This window comes from Mobula hypostoma, unplaced genomic scaffold (genome assembly GCF_963921235.1).
Source record: "Mobula hypostoma unplaced genomic scaffold, sMobHyp1.1 scaffold_103, whole genome shotgun sequence".
NCBI lineage: Eukaryota > Metazoa > Chordata > Chondrichthyes > Myliobatiformes > Myliobatidae > Mobula > Mobula hypostoma.
In genome coordinates, this window is record NW_026948206.1 from 178,804 (window position 1) to 195,815 (window position 17,012).

Below are 17,012 nucleotides of genomic sequence, written 5' to 3' on the forward strand. Positions count from 1 at the left end.
TTCGTGTCATCCGCAAACTTGGAGATGCTGCATTTAATTCCCTCATCCAAGTCATTAATATATATTGTAAACAACTGGGGTCCCAGCACTGAGCCTTGCTGTACCCCACTAGTCACCGCCTGCCATTCTGAAAAGGTCCCGTTTATTCCCACTCTTTGCTTCCTGTCTGCTAACCAATTCTCCACCCACACCAATACCTTACCCCCAATACCGTGTGCTTTAAGTTTGCACACTAATCTCCTGTGTGGGACCTTGTCAAAAGCCTTTTGAAAATCCAAATATACCACATCCACTGGTTCTCCCCTATCCACTCTACTAGTTACATCCTCAAAAAATTCTATGAGATTCGTCAGACATGATTTTCCTTTCACAAATCCATGCTGACTTTGTCCGATCATTTCACCGCTTTCCAAATGTGCTGTTATCACATCCTTGATAACTGACTCCAGCAGTTTCCCCACCACCGACGTTAGGCTAACCGGTCTATAATTCCCCGGTTTCTCTCTCCCTCCTTTTTTAAAAAGTGGGGTTACATTAGCCACCCTCCAATCCTCAGGAACTAGTCCAGAATCTAACGAGTTTTGAAAAATTATCACTAATGCATCCACTATTTCTTGGGCTACTTCCTTAAGCACTCTAGGATACAGACCATCTGGCCCTGGGGATTTATCTGCCTTCAATCCCTTCAATTTACCTAACACCACTTCCCTACTAACATGTATTTCACTCAGTTCCTCCATCTCACTGGACCCTCTGTCCCTTACTATTTCTGGAAGATTATTTATGTCCTCCTTAGTGAAGACAGAACCAAAGTAATTATTCAATTGGTCTGCCATGTCCTTGCTCCCCATAATCAATTCACCTGTTTCTGTCTGCAGGGGACCTACATTTGTCTTTACCAGTCTTTTCCTTTTTACATATCTATAAAAGCCTTTACAGTCCGTTTTTATGTTCCCCGCCAGTTTTCTCTCATAATCTTTTTTCCCCTTCCTAATTAAGCCCTTTGTCCTCCTCTGCTGAACTCTGAATTTCTCCCTGTCCTCAGGTGAGCCACTTTCTCTGGCTAATTTGTATGCTACTTCTTTGGAATTGATACTATCCCTAATTTCTCTTGTCAGCCACGGGTGCACTACCTTCCTTGATTTATTCTTTTGCCAAACTGGGATGAACAATTGTTGTAGTTCATCCATGCAACCTTTAAATGCTTGCCATTGCATATCCACTGTCAATCCTTTAAGTGTCATTTGCCAGTCTATCTAGGCTAATTCACGTCTCATATCTTCAAAGTTACTCCTCTTTAAGTTCAGAACCTTTGTTTCTGAATTAATATGTACAGGTAAGAGAAATTAAAAATAGTATAAATACTGGAGTCATGATGATCATGATGAAATCTGCTGGACAGAGACATATATATACACATGCTGCCCTCCATAATTCAAAGAGATTGACGGATAAGGTTGCAGGGTGACAGAATGTAACAGGAGCACTTGGAACTAAAAACTAATCCCTACCGGGAGGAAACAGCACCTGTTCTTTCTGCACTGTTCTCCAGCAGTTTAAGGACTAAGTCCAGCCGGAAGATAAGTCACAAGTGCTCTTGAAAGTCAGGTATTAACCCTACTTGCCAACAACCAAGCATTGCCATCCTGGTCCCCTTCATGATAGCTTATGAAGAAGCATATGACTTCCCTGCCAGAGATGATAGGTGTTTGTGCACTCGACTCTTGAATGCTTGCACCCCATTGTCGCAGATGTTTCCAACCACAGCATCTGGAAGGCTGTTCCAAATTCTGATAGCACAGTGAAGGAAGCTTCTATCCAGTGTGTGGGTTCTCGCATCAGGCATAGAAACAGCCTGTGCAGGCATAGACAAACTTGATTGTCTGGTACGCCGTCTCTCATAAGATGAAGGCAGCATGGCGTGAGGGTCTGCAGGGCTGTGGCTGGCGTGCATTTTGTATATTCTGCATTGTGCATTTTCATCTACACCTATAATCCTGAGAGCCTTTCTCTGAATGGAATCAAACTGGCTGAGGCCACTCTGTGAGGCATTCATCCATGATACTTTGTACCTGGGCTTTGTAAACCGTGGCTCTGCCCTCTTTGTCTAATTTGGATGCTACTTTCCACAGAGCTCCAAGCCTTTGTCCAGCCATGTATGAAATAGTGGAAACGTGTTTATCCCATACCAACGTGCTGTCAATATTGACACCAAGGATTTTGCAGTTCCCAAAATACAGGTCGGGGTTAGTTGGACTTCTCTTCCTGGACATCATCATCGCCTTGCACTTAGTAGGCTCAAAAGTGACATTCCAGTCGTCTGCCCAGGCTTTCATCCCGTCAAGATCCCTATTCAGGCCTGCTGTCACTGTATTACTCTCTCCTGCTCTAATTGAAGAGGCTTCCCTTGAATTCTCTGCAGATGGAGCAGGGTCACAAACCAGAGGTGGGTCTGCACAGGGCAGAGTTTGGGGCTCTGGATGATGGTCGGGGTAAGAATGTATGATGAGGAGAAGGGAATCAGCAGCGGGGCGTGGCAATGAATGACAAAGTAGCAACATTTGGAAGCTGACTGGCAGAGAAAGTCTTTCGGTTTTCTGACTGATGACACAAACAATACCCGTGGTGATGTGCTCCACTGATTGAGGAACATCTGTTGGTTGGGAATGGTTTTATCTGTTGAGGGAGTTGATCCTGCTTGTATTGATTATCACATAATTGTTAATATTTTGACTGTAAAACTGGATCAGGCTTGAATTTATGGTGCCTTTATGATGTGATAGAGGGCATTCATGGTTTGTATTTTAAAGCAAGATTTTGGTGAATGATATATGCCATTTGATTGTCCCTTTGTAAGTAATCAGTTTGAGTTAAACTGCTACAGGATTGTGTCTGGTTTCTCTTGGCATTTTCTGCACTTACTGCTTAATGAAATATAAGCATCTTAATGAAGAATTCCACCATATTATGGTCACTCTTACCCAAGGGGCCTCTCACGACAAGATTAATAATTAACCCTTCCTCATTGCTCAAAACCCAGTCTAGAATAGCCTGCTCTCTAGTTGGTTCCTCGTCATGTTAGTTCAGAAAACCATCCCGCATACATTCCAAGAAATCCTCTTCCTCAGCACCTTTACCAATTTGGTTCCCCCAATCTACATGTAGATTGAAGTCACCCATTATAACTGCTGTTCCTTTATTGCACACATTTCTAATTTCCTGTTTAATACCATCCCCGACCTCACTACTACTGTTAGGTGGCCTGTACACAACTCCCACCAGCGTTTTCTGCCCCTTAGTGTTATGCAGCTCTACCCATATCGATTCCACATCTTCCCGGCTTATGCACTTCCTTTCTATTGCGTTAGTCTCCTCTTTAACCAGCAACGCCACCCCACCTCCTTTTCTTTCATGTCTATCCCTCCTGAATGTTGAGCTCCCATCCCTGGTCACCCTGGAGCCATGTCTCTGTGATCCCAACTATATCATAATCATTAATAACAATCTGCACTTTCAATTCATCCACCTTGTTACGAATGCTCCTTGCATTGACACACAAAGCCTTCAGGCGCTCTTTTACAACTCACTTAGCCCTTATACAATTATGTTGAAAAGTGACGATCTCTTGAAATCAGTATTTATAACTGCCACAAATTCCTAGAATCATTGACAGCGAAAATTACAGAACAATCAGTCTTATAAGTCACATAATAAAGATTTTGTTGAGAATTGTTCTGAGTTGAATTAAAAACAAATTAAGACAGAAAATTCTAAACTGCAATATGGGTTTATTGAGGATAGAGGAAATAGGAACACAATTTTCATACTATGAATGCTTTCCGAAAGGGCAGTTGAATATGAAAATGATGTCTTTTTATGTTTTATCGATTTCACTAAAGCATTCGACAAAATGAAACATGATAAAATATTTCAAATTCTCGCTAAACTAAACACTGAAGGGACCAACAACTGTTTCAAAATTTATATTGGAATCAAACAGCGGAGGTAAAAATTGATGATAATATAAGCAGTTGGACTAAAATTAAAAGAGCAGTTAGACAGGGATGCGTTGCCTCACCGGAAATATTTAATATCTATAATGAAGTGATTCTCAGAGAAATAGAAGACATAGATGGGATAAAAATTGGAGGTTTTAACATCAGCAATATAAGAGATGTAGACGATACCACCCTAACAGCAAGTGCTGCAGAAGACCTACGCATTCTCCTGGACAAATTAATACAAACAAGTGCAGATCTTGGTCTAACCATCAACTGTAAAAAAACAAATGTATGGTAAAATCAAAACAACAGGATACCCCCGACTGCCAATTATACATCGGTAACCAAGAGATTGAACAAAAGACCGGCTTTAATTACCTTGGTAGCTTTATATCACAAGATGCTGGAACTAAAGTGGAAATAATAAAAAGAAGAATTGCCATTGCCAAAACCAGCTTTCAAAAAATGAAACCCATTTTTACCAACAGACACATTTCTCTGACAACAAGGCTTAGGCTACTAAAATGTTGCATCTGATCAATCTTGCTGTATGCTTCCGAAACATGGACTATAACACCAGAACTCCAAAGTAACTTAGAAACAACAGAAATGTGGTTTCTTAGAAGAACGCTGAAAATATCATGTAGGGATATGGTAACTAATGAGACAGTACTCCAATGTGACCATACAGAAAGATCTTTAATGAGAACATTAAATGAGAGGAAACTTAAATTCCTGGGCCATGTCTACAGAAAGGGAGAAATAGAATGTCTTACATTACAAGGCCGTATGCCTGGGAAACGCGGAAGAGGAAGGCAAGGAAGAAGATATATGGGCACTGTGAAAGATCAGATCTAAATGTGCGAGATATCATTGATGCTGTGACGTGGAAAGCCATGATCGCCCAAACGTGTAACACGCAAGGCACATGGAGAAGATGATCAAAAAGTTAGGTTCTCCCAGTGCATGCCTGGAAACCGAGTCCTCATAATGAAGTTGGCTCTAACAGGGAAGTATAAGTTGGCTGACCGCTGGGAGGCTACGGCCTATGTAATGGAGAGTCAAATGCCAAACGTACTAGTTTTATGAGTGATACCAGAGGATGGGAATGGACCTGTCAGGATTCTGCACCAGAACCACCTTCTACCTCTGGGGCAAGAGGTGCGTGTTACCCCAGAGCCTGGCCTGGATCCTACACCTAGTAAGAGGACCTTGCCGCAACGTGGAGAGACTGAAGGACTCGGAGGATGAGGTAAAGGGGTTGTGGTATATGCTGCCTTTCACCAACTCCCCAAAATTAATGAACGGGTTTTCAGCCTTTCTCTCACTGAGGCAGGTGACCTGGGCGGGGGGTTGGGGTGGCGGTTGTGTGGGGAATTAGCAGTGCTCAGGCAGGCTTGCAGCTGGACCAGGAAACGGGTCTAGGCTCCAGAGTAACTGGGAATGAAGCCGAGTTGAGGGAAGGTTGCAGGAAGCCACGAGTGATAGACCGGGAGAACCCTCGTCATCTACACCAGAGGTATCCCAAGGAGTGACTGAAACTGAAGAAATAGTTGATGGGGTAAGGAGGTCTCAAAGAATCAGCTTGCCTATGTAGGACCAGGGTACAGAATGCTCCGACTATCCCCCTAGTGAGATATGTCACGACCTTTTACAAATGGATTGGAGTTGCTGACATCACGAAATTCCATTGAAAGCGGTGTTATTAATATGAGATGACAAATTATTTCCAATCATGATGACATGACTATTTTGGTGTGGGGAGAGTGTAATGCTCTGTTATTACTTTTACTGTTGTTCTGTATGTATTTCATATTGGCAGTTCTGTAAAAGCAGCTTGTTTTCAGCTGGTTTGGCTGATGGTTGAACATAAGAGATGAGGAGAAATGTGTGCTATCCAATTAGGATGGTTGAATTAAGGGGATGTTTCTCTGATGAGGGACACTCAGGTTGGGCTTGGGTTTTGACCGGCGGGAGATGGGGAGAGAAGACGCTGTAGAGACCCGGTCGAAGCACAGGATCCGGCGGGAGACCCGTTTGTTCGAGATGGGTTGTGAGCGCTGTTCGGAAGGTGGTGTGAGCTTTCACGTTGACCGAGGACCCAGCGCCTGAGTGACAGAGAAGTTCCAGATGAGCTCCAACGTGTGCACGTGTGACTGTTTGATTGGAATTGGGCAGTTTATTTTTGTTATTCTTCACTAACCTTTCAGTTAAGCTAAGATTCATAAGTATAATCCCTTTAATCGTATGCAGTGTACAGTCTGTTATTTGTCACAGGATAGCAAATTACACAGCACCCACACAACCCGGGGTTTGGAGTGGGATCGAGCCGTCTCAGTCTCACCAGTTTGGCGGGAATTGAGAGTGTTTTCCTTAGACTTACGCAGCCAAGGAAACCGGGGTGTTTCACCTGTATATCAGAGTATGTGACCGGACACATAAAGATCAGAACTTACAAGGAATAGAGAATTAAAGTGGCAGGAACAGAAAGGTCGGCGATTAGCAGGAGCGGTTACTCATCCGCCTGTCGTTTGTCCAAAACACAGGCGACGTGACTTTAAACGTTTAATCAAGTACACAAAATTAACAGATGTACCTCTCCATTACTGTTGTCTCTGGATGGAGTGAGAAAACTGTGTGAACATAGAACATTAGTCAATACTTCCTCAATGTGTACCAGACACGCCTTGATACTGTTCAAGGTGGTTCTCTGGGCTCATATGACCAAGGATAAGTCAGCTCGTTTTTATCGCCATATAAATCCTGTTTGTGATGAGGTAGCTTCCTTGACACATATGTTCTGTCTTGTCCTGTTTTAGAAAAATATTGGAAAGATATTTTTTGATATTATTTCATTAGTTCTGCGAATTGATTTTCAACCTCATCCTACTACTGCAATTTTTGAACTACAAGTGATAGACTCTAGTCGTTTATCCATGTCAGCTTGTCGTCTAATTGCATTTGTTCCATTAATAGCCAGAAGGTCCATTTTATTTAAATGGAAAGATTCTAATTCCCCCACTACATTTCAATGGTTTTCCCAAACGATAGCATGCCTAAACTTGGAAAAAGTTAGGAGTGGTACTCTGGATCCTTCGGTTAAATTTGAAGAAATTTGGAGGCCATTTATTCAATATTTTCATATGATGCAAGTTGACCCTTTCTGAATCCTTTGTAGTAATTATTTTTTGTTCATGTATAGAGGAGCGGAGTTAAGGACAAATAATTTTAGCCGATGTAATATGACAGCTCAAGCTTTGTTTGTGTGTTTTTTTTAGTTTAGTTTCTTTTTAGTTTAGGGGGTTTTCTTTTTCACTGTTTATAAAATATCTTTTTCATGGTGAATTACTATGAGGTTGGGAGGCTAAACTATATTTGCTACTTGGAATTTGTGCTTGTACATGCTAACTGTTGTTATTGTAATTCCGATCTCTATGTATCAATTACTATTACTTTTATGTTTAATTTTGAAACGTAATAAAAAGATTGAAAAAGAACATAGATATTGGCAGCACATTACAGGCCCTTCGGCCCACAGCAGAGAGACCTACTCCAGAGACTGCCAAGAATTTCGCCAGCGCTGAGCCCGCTGTTTTGCTCAGCTCTGTGTCCCTGGATCACAGTGGATGTGTCTCATCCAGGACCAGGACATAATGGTGGCGAGGGCCGAAGACTTCAGAAAATCACGTAAAAAATGTTCCCTTCAAAATGCTGAAAGGTGTGGAGTGGCAGAGAAAATAAAGAGAGCTGTGAAGGTTGGTAGAATCTTGCTGACGAATAGAAATTGAAGAGGATGAAGACCAGGCGGATCTCACCGTGCTGAATTCGGGAGAGGTGTCGGGAGAACATGCAGAGGAAATAACTGAGATGCAGAAAGGAATTTCTCTCCATTGGCAGAGGGACGGAACTTCAGAGAAACCTGTGTGGAGAATCTTCCAACATTGGAAAAGTACAGCGGAGACATGGGAACTGTGAGAATGGAATGAAGCTCCAAATGAGGAGTGTGAGGGTGTGGAACGGATGCAGGAGGCCGGAGCTGAGGAGATCCATGGAGTGAATACAAGAGACAGAAATGAACCGAATCAAACTTCCACACTGAAGACAGGATACAAAAGAAAGGACAGAGGGAATTTTTCCCAGGTGTGGCGTTAAGAAACGGGATAATTTGGAACGGTGACGGGGCGAATACCCTTCAGGAAATGGAATGAACGCTTGCAACTTTACACCCGAAGTTCTGCAGAGGATCAGTGATTGAAATACTTCAAAATATTCATTTTTTATGTAAATCAATGAGATTAGATGCGGAAAAAGGAAAAGCTTCTTCGTGGGAATATATTAGTCGTGATAATGTCTCATTAAGGAATAGCTTCTTGTTGTATTTCATATGCCCACCCGGATTGCCGCGAATTTTCACAGTGTGATCGCTATTCCCCAGTTATTACCCAGGAGGCTTTGCTCTATTTGCCCCGTTTCGTTCTCCTGGAACACTTTCAGTTACGTGTCCATAACCATATGGCTTGGAGCATTCGTGTGGATGAGTTGTTGACGGGATGCGTATCTCGCCCAGTTTTCCACTGAGAGAATGCTCAAAAGTGGAAGGAATGGACAGGCTACTGAGCCGACGTATGGGACTGCGGAAATTTCACCTCGGGTAGCTGAAGGATGGACGTCCGCGGTGGAGGGAGGGCCGTGCGGGCATGACTGAAAGAGCGCTGAACTCTGGGATCATGGGACTGATTTGGACGGGACCTTGCAGTGATTTGGATACAAGTGCATAGAATTATAAACCCAGCCATCTCGATTTAGTTGTGTCATTAGTTATGCAAACACCCGTCTTCAATTTATCCCCCAAACGTCGTTTACCGTCTGTGCCTCCTTAAATATCTTTTTTCTCACTTCTTCACCGTTTCCACATCGCTCCCCTTATCATTTCATTTCCTGAATATTGAGATCAGCTCTCTTTATATCGGTATGGGAATGGCATGGCAGAAAATTCCGGTTAACAGAATATATGTATATACAGCTCGGAAGGCAGTTCAACGAAGCGAATAAGGAGACAAGGCTTATTTATACTTCTGCGTCAAATCGACGCCGTAGGTACGGCGTCGCCGCGCCCATACGCAGAGCTATGCGGATCCCTACGCCGTAGCCGTGTGGTCTTGTGCCGGCGGCGTGAAGTGTCACAAATATGATTGTGCTTTTAAAGGAACAATCTCGACGATTTAACAAAGCAGGAAGGTAGATAGAGTTTGGATGGCCTTCAGTAATGTTTCTAACAAGGCACCCATGACAGATACAGGGACGCGGAGATGAATTGGCAAACTAGTAACCAAATTAGCTTGGTAAATGGATGCGAATGGTAGTGTGCGAGCGTGTCTCTCCTCCCGGACGCCGGCAATAAGCGGCGAGCTGTAGATTTGCTGCTGGGTCCTTTATTGTTTGTAAAAGAGTATGTGAAACAAAATGTGACTTATCCACATTGTGAAGTAAAATTCTGGGAGGACATATAGACCTTTGGAGGGTCGTTTTTAGTTGTAACCTTGCAACGCTAGGCCATACCTTTCTGAATGCAGGAGGACAGTACAGCGAAAGTGGATTTTGTTATTCTTGCATTGTTCACCGAGGATTTGAGTGGAAGAATTCCGACTCGGTCTTACAGCTATACGGAGCACTGGTGATAACAGACTGAGAGCAATGGGTGCAATTCTGATTGCCACGCCATGGGAAGGATGTTGTAAGAACTGATGGAAGATCAAAATTCACCAGATTGTTTCCTGGACTGTGGGGAAGGGGATAAACTATAAGGAGAAGTTTGATTGTCTGAAATAGAAAATAAAGTGAAGGGTCCCTGTAAAAGTTTATACAATTATGAGGAGGTTTATATTGTACAGATATCCAACAAATTTGTCTTCTCCTATGTCAGCAGTGGCACGTCCATACACAGATCTGAAGGCATTCATTTTCTCGCCCATTGCGGCGTGGTTATGTCTACAGCAGACGTGCTGGATGCAGGTGATAATAAAATAATGGAAATGTGTCTGGATAACCCTTGGTTAACAGAGGTAGAGAGGGATACGGGCTGTATTATGGCTCTGGGGATTGGCATAGGTCGCCATAGTCGAGCTGGGGCAGAATCTATGCAATATTGATTCCCCATTGCAATCTACAAGAAGGTAGCTCTGTCACAGCGCTGACCGCAGCGAATCTCCACTGCCTGTGTAAAAGACATTCCGATGGCTCCACCTTTACCCGAGTTACCCAGCGGCCAAATGACCCCGACTGTCAACGCAGCTGTCAAACGCAACGAGTGACTGAAATCAACTGAGTGATCGGATACCAGGATTGTTGATGACGTCACGGCTATCAAGGACGCTTCTACACGGAAATGGAGTGTTATATCATTTCATGTCAATTTAATAGCGAGACGTATTATACTTAAACACATAAAACCCAGATGTACATCGCGACCCAATAACAGATTCCCGATGCGAAGAATTAGTAGTTAATGAACATTCGACCTTCAGGAATATGTGCTTTGCTTTACCCGTGTTTTGTAACCAATTTTAAAAATAAAGTCCAAGGGTATTTTAACACCAGCCGCAATTCTTCTCTAAACTTAGCCTGGGTCGCTGTATAAATGCAGGCGTTCGTGCAGGAACTCAGATACATGAGCATGTAGCCGGCTTCAGTGGCGACATAGGCAGAGTCGGTGTAATCGCCGTCGTAATGCGCGGTTGCTGTGAGTCGGGTGGTCAGAAAGCTCACGGCGGCCGTCAGCCACAACAGAATGAAACTGCCGGACACACTAAAGAGTAAAATGATGGATTTCCGGCGGCTTTCCATCTTCGGATCCTTCTGTGTTTGACTGCTGTGACCACGCAGTCCACGGCGCAATTTACTGGCTAATAAAATGCGCCTTACCGTCAGACAGTTAAACAGGGTTATCAGAACAAAAGGTAATATAACCGTTAAAATACTCTGCAGAAAGGAGAATGCGACGCCCACAAGAGACGTAATGAACCACGAGCTCGGCTGAGAGCCCCATTGAATACCGTTAACTACACGCACAGGTTTATACTCTAATAGATACGGGACGTTCTGTAAATGCATCAGGAGCGACACGGTTATACTGCCGGCAACAGCTGTCCTCGCCGTGCAATATTTCATTTTAAGCTTCTGAAAACAGATTGCTACAAACCGATCGGCTGTAAACAGGACAGTGTACCAGACCGAGGTTTGCAGGCTGGTCGAATTGAAGTACAGGACGAACTTACAGACGGATGTATAGGACAGGAAGGATTTTGGAAACTGGTACATGACGATATGATACGCAATTACAGAGACGATCATCACCAGGAGATCAGCCATTGCCATGAAAGCCATGTAGAGCGATATACATTTGGAAAGGCCGCAATTCCCTCGGAAGAGGACCACCATTGTCAATAGGTTCGCTAGGGAAAGAGTCACAATTTGTGAGTTACAAACAGGGCGAGGAGAAGCGTTCTCGGAATCCAATGTGAAAATACTATTCCGACAGTAATCGGCAAAATTACCGGAGAAATGTGTTCCAAGAGAGAATAAAAACTCATTCAGTGAACTAAAACGGTTTGCAGACGAACTGCGCATTTGCTCCTGGTTAAGTTGCTGGTGACGTGCTCTCGATGCCACCTTGGCGATGTAACCGAGAGGGGGCAGCACTGCTCCTGGTTAAGTTGCTGGTGACGTGCTCTCGATGTCACCTTGGCGATGTAACCGAGAGGGGGCAGCACTGCTCCTGGTTAAGTTGCTGGTGACGCGTTCTCGATTTCACCTTGGCGATGTAACCGAGAGGGGGCAGCACTGCTCTTGATTAAGTTGCTGCTGACGTGTTCTCGATGTCACCTTGTCGATGTAACCGAGAGGGGGCAGCACTGCTCCTGGTTAAGTTGCTGGTGACGTGATCTCGATGTCACCTTGGCGAAGTAACCGTGAGGGGGCAGCACTGCTCCATATTAAGTTGCTGGTGACGTGCTCTCGATGTCACCTTGGCGATGTAACCGAGAGGGGGCAGCACTGCTCCTGGTTAAGTTGCTGGTGACGTGCTCTCGATTTCACCTTGGCGATGTAACCGAGAGGGGGCAGCACTGCTCCTGGTTAAGCTGCTGGTGACGTGATCTCGATGTCACCTTGGCGATGTAACCGAGAGGGGGCAGCACTGCTCCTGGTTAAGTTGCTGGTGACGTGCTCTCGATGTCACCTTGGCGATGTAACCGAGAGGGGGCAGCACTGCTGCTCATTCGCCATCACAACCCAGAAAAATAGGGGAGATCACCATCTTCTCCCATACCTCCCTTGCGCCCTACTTTCCCTACCCGTGGGACCGTCATTTCAATGGATCTTACCCTCGAAGCCCCATTCAGACACCAGCCGTAGTGAATGAGAGCCGTGACACAGCTGAACACAGTGGCTGTAGGAGGATCGGCTGATGTGCAGTCGACAGATTCCACCCAACGGAACTCATTATTATTGAGCCGGTACTGGCCCGGAGTAAGTGGGGCCGTGCCCGCTGTCGGTCATCAGCCCCAGGGTGAAGCCGATGCACTCGTTCCCTCCGTTTAGTCAATGAATGAGCGCAGGGCCTGGTGAACAGAATCGGACTTCACTGACTCGTCTAGTGTCGCTTGTGCGCAATCTAGTTTAAACTCGAATGGTTTCAGAAACGTCTATCAATAAATAAACTCTCACTTGGATATATCCGCCATTTTTGATCACATTCATTATCATCTTAAAGGTGCGACAGGGAGAAATTAATTCAAATCTCCAGCTGGACATACCATTCTTATGCTAGCTATATTTACTATAATTCGCAACTTTCGCAACTGGTACGGGAAAGGCATATAATCAAAGGTTTGATCGGAAATCCAAAAAGCGGGGAGGGAAGGAGAGGGAGAGAGTGAGTGAGCGAGAGAGAGAGAGAGAGAGAGAGAGAGAGAGAGAGAGAGAGAGAGAGAGAGAGAAAGAGGGTGAGAGAAAGAAAGACACTGAGAAAAAGAAAGAGAGAAAGCGAGAGGACGGAGAGCAAGAGAGAGAGAGAGAGAGAGAGAATTCAACTACGGAGGCAGTTGGTACAATCCGCAACGTTCCCACAAATCGTACTGTTTTACTGCTCTTTCACTAAAAGTTAGATCACAAAATATATTTCAATCTGCAACAATCCGCGGTATCAAATTTACGCTGACAGTGGTGAACAGCGGAGAGGATTGATCTCCCTGAATTTCAGCAGCATCGTCTATGATGAACTTTGGGGGCGGGATGGGGGGTCGGGGTGACAGTGAACTTGACCCTGCATCAGCGTGTGGAGCGGAGACGAACCGTTCAGCAGCGGTAGTCTGCCGTGTCTCCGCGCTGGGTCGGTTTCGCCGGGAAACAACACCCAGTGAAATGACTGTTAACAGAAGTCCGTCCCTAACATTTCAGACAGAGGATGTGTCGACTTACCCGGAACACCGAAAGCTGCGAGAATAGGGTAAAATACAATCCTCACATGCCGGATTGTTGGTATAGCCATTCTCGGGTGTTGTACAAAATGTACCGCACTGCTGGCACTGAGAGCCACTCGCCTGCGTTCTGACCTCGCTGCCCTTTTATACATTAATCTATACCCCGGTGAAAAAAACACAGAGGTTGCACAATAACTCGGGTTAGTTACAGTCAGTTAACAAACAAGGCGCCGTTTCTACTTCTGTGTTCTCTCGGCAGCGCGGGGAATACTTAAAGCTCGGTCCATAACACCGTCTAGTAAAGTAGACAATCAGAAAGTTTTTAAAGCTGTTCCCCGCACTCCGGATTGAAATGCCGGTCATGACCTATCACCTACTTATATTAACACACACAACATGCTGCGTTCCACCGGCATTTTATGTATGTTGCTTGAATTTCCAGCATCTGCAGATTTTCTCGTATCTGCTTCTATTGTTGCCTTCACATTCATTTTATTTGATATTAATTGTATGATATCTCACTCCATATCTCTCAAAGCAAATGTTACCTCTGAGTGAGCTCCCGATTTATCCTGAAACCAATCCCACATTATATGAACTTTACAGCGGGCCTGCACAGTCTCCGTTATTTGCCCAGTGTCATTGTAGACCACACGGATTCCATCACCTTATTCCAACTTTGTCCAAACTTCCTCAGTCACAATGAACTCAGCAGCCCAGTGTGCGGGCAAGATTGACAAGGGCAGCACGGAATGTATTTAAGTAACTCCCGCTTTTTGACATTGAAGGTTAAAAATCTCTATAATAACCTCTGTGACAAATATCACCGATACCGAATGTGCATCGGGTTTTCCGGCTCCGAATAAGGTCTCAGTAAATGGCGGTGCATATTATGGATCATCACCGGCTCCTCATTTCCATCATCAGAATCGGAACCAGCATCACGTTTACTGTATCCAGTAAATGCCGTGAAATGTGTGTGCAGTGCAATACGTCCAAAAGCACTGAAACAAACAATAAATAAATAAACAAGAGAGGGAGCGCAAAAGGAATGCAAACAGTGACGTAGTATTGTTTAATTTAGAAAAGTTTAGAAATAATTTAGAAAGCCGATGCTTGAAGAGAATAAACTCAACTAAGATATACGAGGCTTAGCGAGTATTTTGGTGATACTGACGACAACTCCCTGAACTCTCACACAGCCATGGTCAAGGATATGAGCAGAATATATTGGGAAGTCTTTAATTTGGGGGAGTCCCCATCATGACGCTATGAGACAGGAACCTGGGGACGTGAACTGGGAACGGATGTGTTCAGGGAAATGCCCAACAGAAATGTGAAGGTTGTTCCGGGCGCCCTTGCTTGGCGTTCTGGGCAGGTTTGTCCCGCTGAGGTGGGGAAAGTATGCTAACTCGAAGGGGTCATGGCTGTGACGAGATGTGGAACATCCATTCCCGAGGAAGAAAGAAGCATGCTTAAGGGTTAAGAAGCCGAGATCATCAGAGAGGGTTCTGGAGAGTTACAAGGTCGCCAAGAAGGAGCCAAACAGTGGACATTAGTGTTAGGAGTGTGCATTGGCGAGGAGGAGAACAGGAGGACGAGAGTGTAGAGACGATGAAGGATACAAGAGGATAGAAACATGTGCCTGGTGTCGGGGGCGGCAGTGCGGGTCGGTAATGAATGTTTTGCTCCAGTATTCACCAGTGCAGAGCTTCCCGACAGATCTGATGCCGCGGACCAGCAGTATTCAGCCAAGACTCCGTAGACCACAGAGTAGGAATCCCAGAGGGAACTTGATGAATGTGGGGGCAGCGTGAACTGCCTGATATGCTGGAATATGTCAAGGTTTCGAAGGAAGATGCATTGGAGAATTTGAAGAGCATGAGGGTAGATAAGACCCCGAGACCAAACGAAATATAGCACATGTTACTAATGGATGCGTAGGAAGAGATTGCCTCGGCTTTGGTGATGACATGTGCGTCCTCGCTGCCCACAGGCATAGGTGCGAAGCATTAGACGTTGGGAGGTTCTGACAAATCTCATTATTTTGTTCAAGAAACGTACCAGGATTAACCCTTGGAATGATAGACCAATTACTTACTTCAGAGATGGGGATAATTGGGGAGAATTTCTGGAGATGACGTTTAGTAGCTCCAGAAGTCTCGGCACATCAACCTGTAATTGGAACTCACTCATCGTACCCAAACGAGGAAACTAAGCAAGTGCGCATCAAACCCCCAAAACTTCAGCGCAGGTGTCCCGCAGTGGCGTGTACAGAGCCACGTCTCTACTCTCTCGCTTCGCCCATGACTGCCCTCCCGCTCCTGCTACAAACTCAGTCAGCATAGTCGCAGAGGTCACAACAGTGACTGGCCTCATCACAAACACTGATGAATCTGCATATAGAGAGGATGAACCTCAAACTTCGACCAGCACTAAGAAGACAATAGAAATGGTAATCGACTTCAAAAATGCAAGAAGTGTCGAAAGCCCCCTATCCCTGAATGGTGAAGTAATGGGGAGTGTTCAGAGGTTCAGGTTTTTGGGGATGAATATCACCGAGGAGCTCTCTCGGCCCATCAGCAAAACCTCGTTAGCAGCGAAAGCACAACAGTGACTATACTATATGAGGTGATTAGGGAGAGCTGATCTGTCTCAGAAATAGCTGATCAGCATTTTCTGTGCGATAGAGAGCAGACTGACACACGGAATGGCAGTGCTGTGCTCCAGATGCAGCGAGACAGATTGCAAACCACTCAAAGGGTTGATTAGGACGGCTCCGAACTACCGGACCAGGAGACAATTGGACTCTGGATGCCCACGGCAACAGTAAAGACCTATCCGATCCCTGACACTGTCTGTTTAATTTCCTGCCCTCTGGTAGGAGAGAGGGAAACATCTTCGCCATGGCATTAGACGGAAATAACTTCATCCCGAGGGCCGTTGTTGTGCTGAATAATGCAACACCCTGCCTTGCCAATGGCCTTTGAGTGTCACTGAAATCATTTGTGTATGTAAATACAGTTTCTTTCTTGTTTGAATGAATCCGGACCGCACGCATTGCAAATATCTGTTTAGCGCGGTCTGGAGCAGCGCCGCCATTTTGTTGTCTTCAGCCATGACAATACAGTTCCATTGTATCCTATTGATTTGCCGACGTACAGTCTGATCAGGGATAGTCGGCAGGACTTTCAGAAGAGCAGAACATATCTCACGAAAATGATTGAATACCGTGAGGAATGGGCGAGACATATTGATTAAAACCAAGGACTGGAGGTCGTGAATATGGATTATACTATGATATGTTCGCCCAACGATAAGCTCACTCAGGACGGTAGGAGGCACGAATTCCAGGGGAAATTACCCGTGTGGATTCAGAATTGGTTTGGTCGTAGAAGGCAGAGGCTGCTGTGGTCTTCATTAGAGGGAGGAATGAGGGTAAGAGTCGTGAGGTAATTTTGTAGCCCTAGAAAACCCCGCTGAATCCGCACTTCCTGTCCTCTGTTCCGTTCCGGTGGTCACATTATAGGAA

At 44.9% G+C, this 17,012-nt stretch overlaps 1 protein-coding gene across 1 annotated transcript; it reads right to left on the reverse strand.

The window, feature by feature from the left end:
* Window positions 1-10,541: 10,541 nt before the first annotated feature.
* LOC134341814 (probable G-protein coupled receptor 139) lies at window positions 10,542-13,548 on the reverse strand. Its single transcript, XM_063039752.1, has 3 exons — window positions 13,479-13,548; window positions 12,328-12,546; window positions 10,542-11,452 (listed from the first exon to the last, which is right to left on the reverse strand). Exons 1-3 carry the CDS (start codon window positions 13,546-13,548, stop codon window positions 10,542-10,544), a joined length of 1,200 nt encoding a protein of 399 aa, XP_062895822.1.
* Between the last annotated feature and the right edge of the window lie 3,464 nt (window positions 13,549-17,012).

Bases quoted from the DNA above. Each gene is read 5' to 3' on its own strand.
- LOC134341814 (XM_063039752.1), bottom strand. From the start codon at position 13,548: ATGGCTATACCAACAATCCGGCATGTGAGGATTGTATTTTACCCTATT. The intron at 12,547-13,478 runs GTAAGTCGACAC...GATGACCGACAG, and splicing joins CGCAGCTTTCGGTGTTCCGG to CGGGCACGGCCCCACTTACT. The intron at 11,453-12,327 runs GTATGGGAGAAG...CTCTTTCCCTAG, and splicing joins GAAAGTAGGGCGCAAGGGAG to CGAACCTATTGACAATGGTG.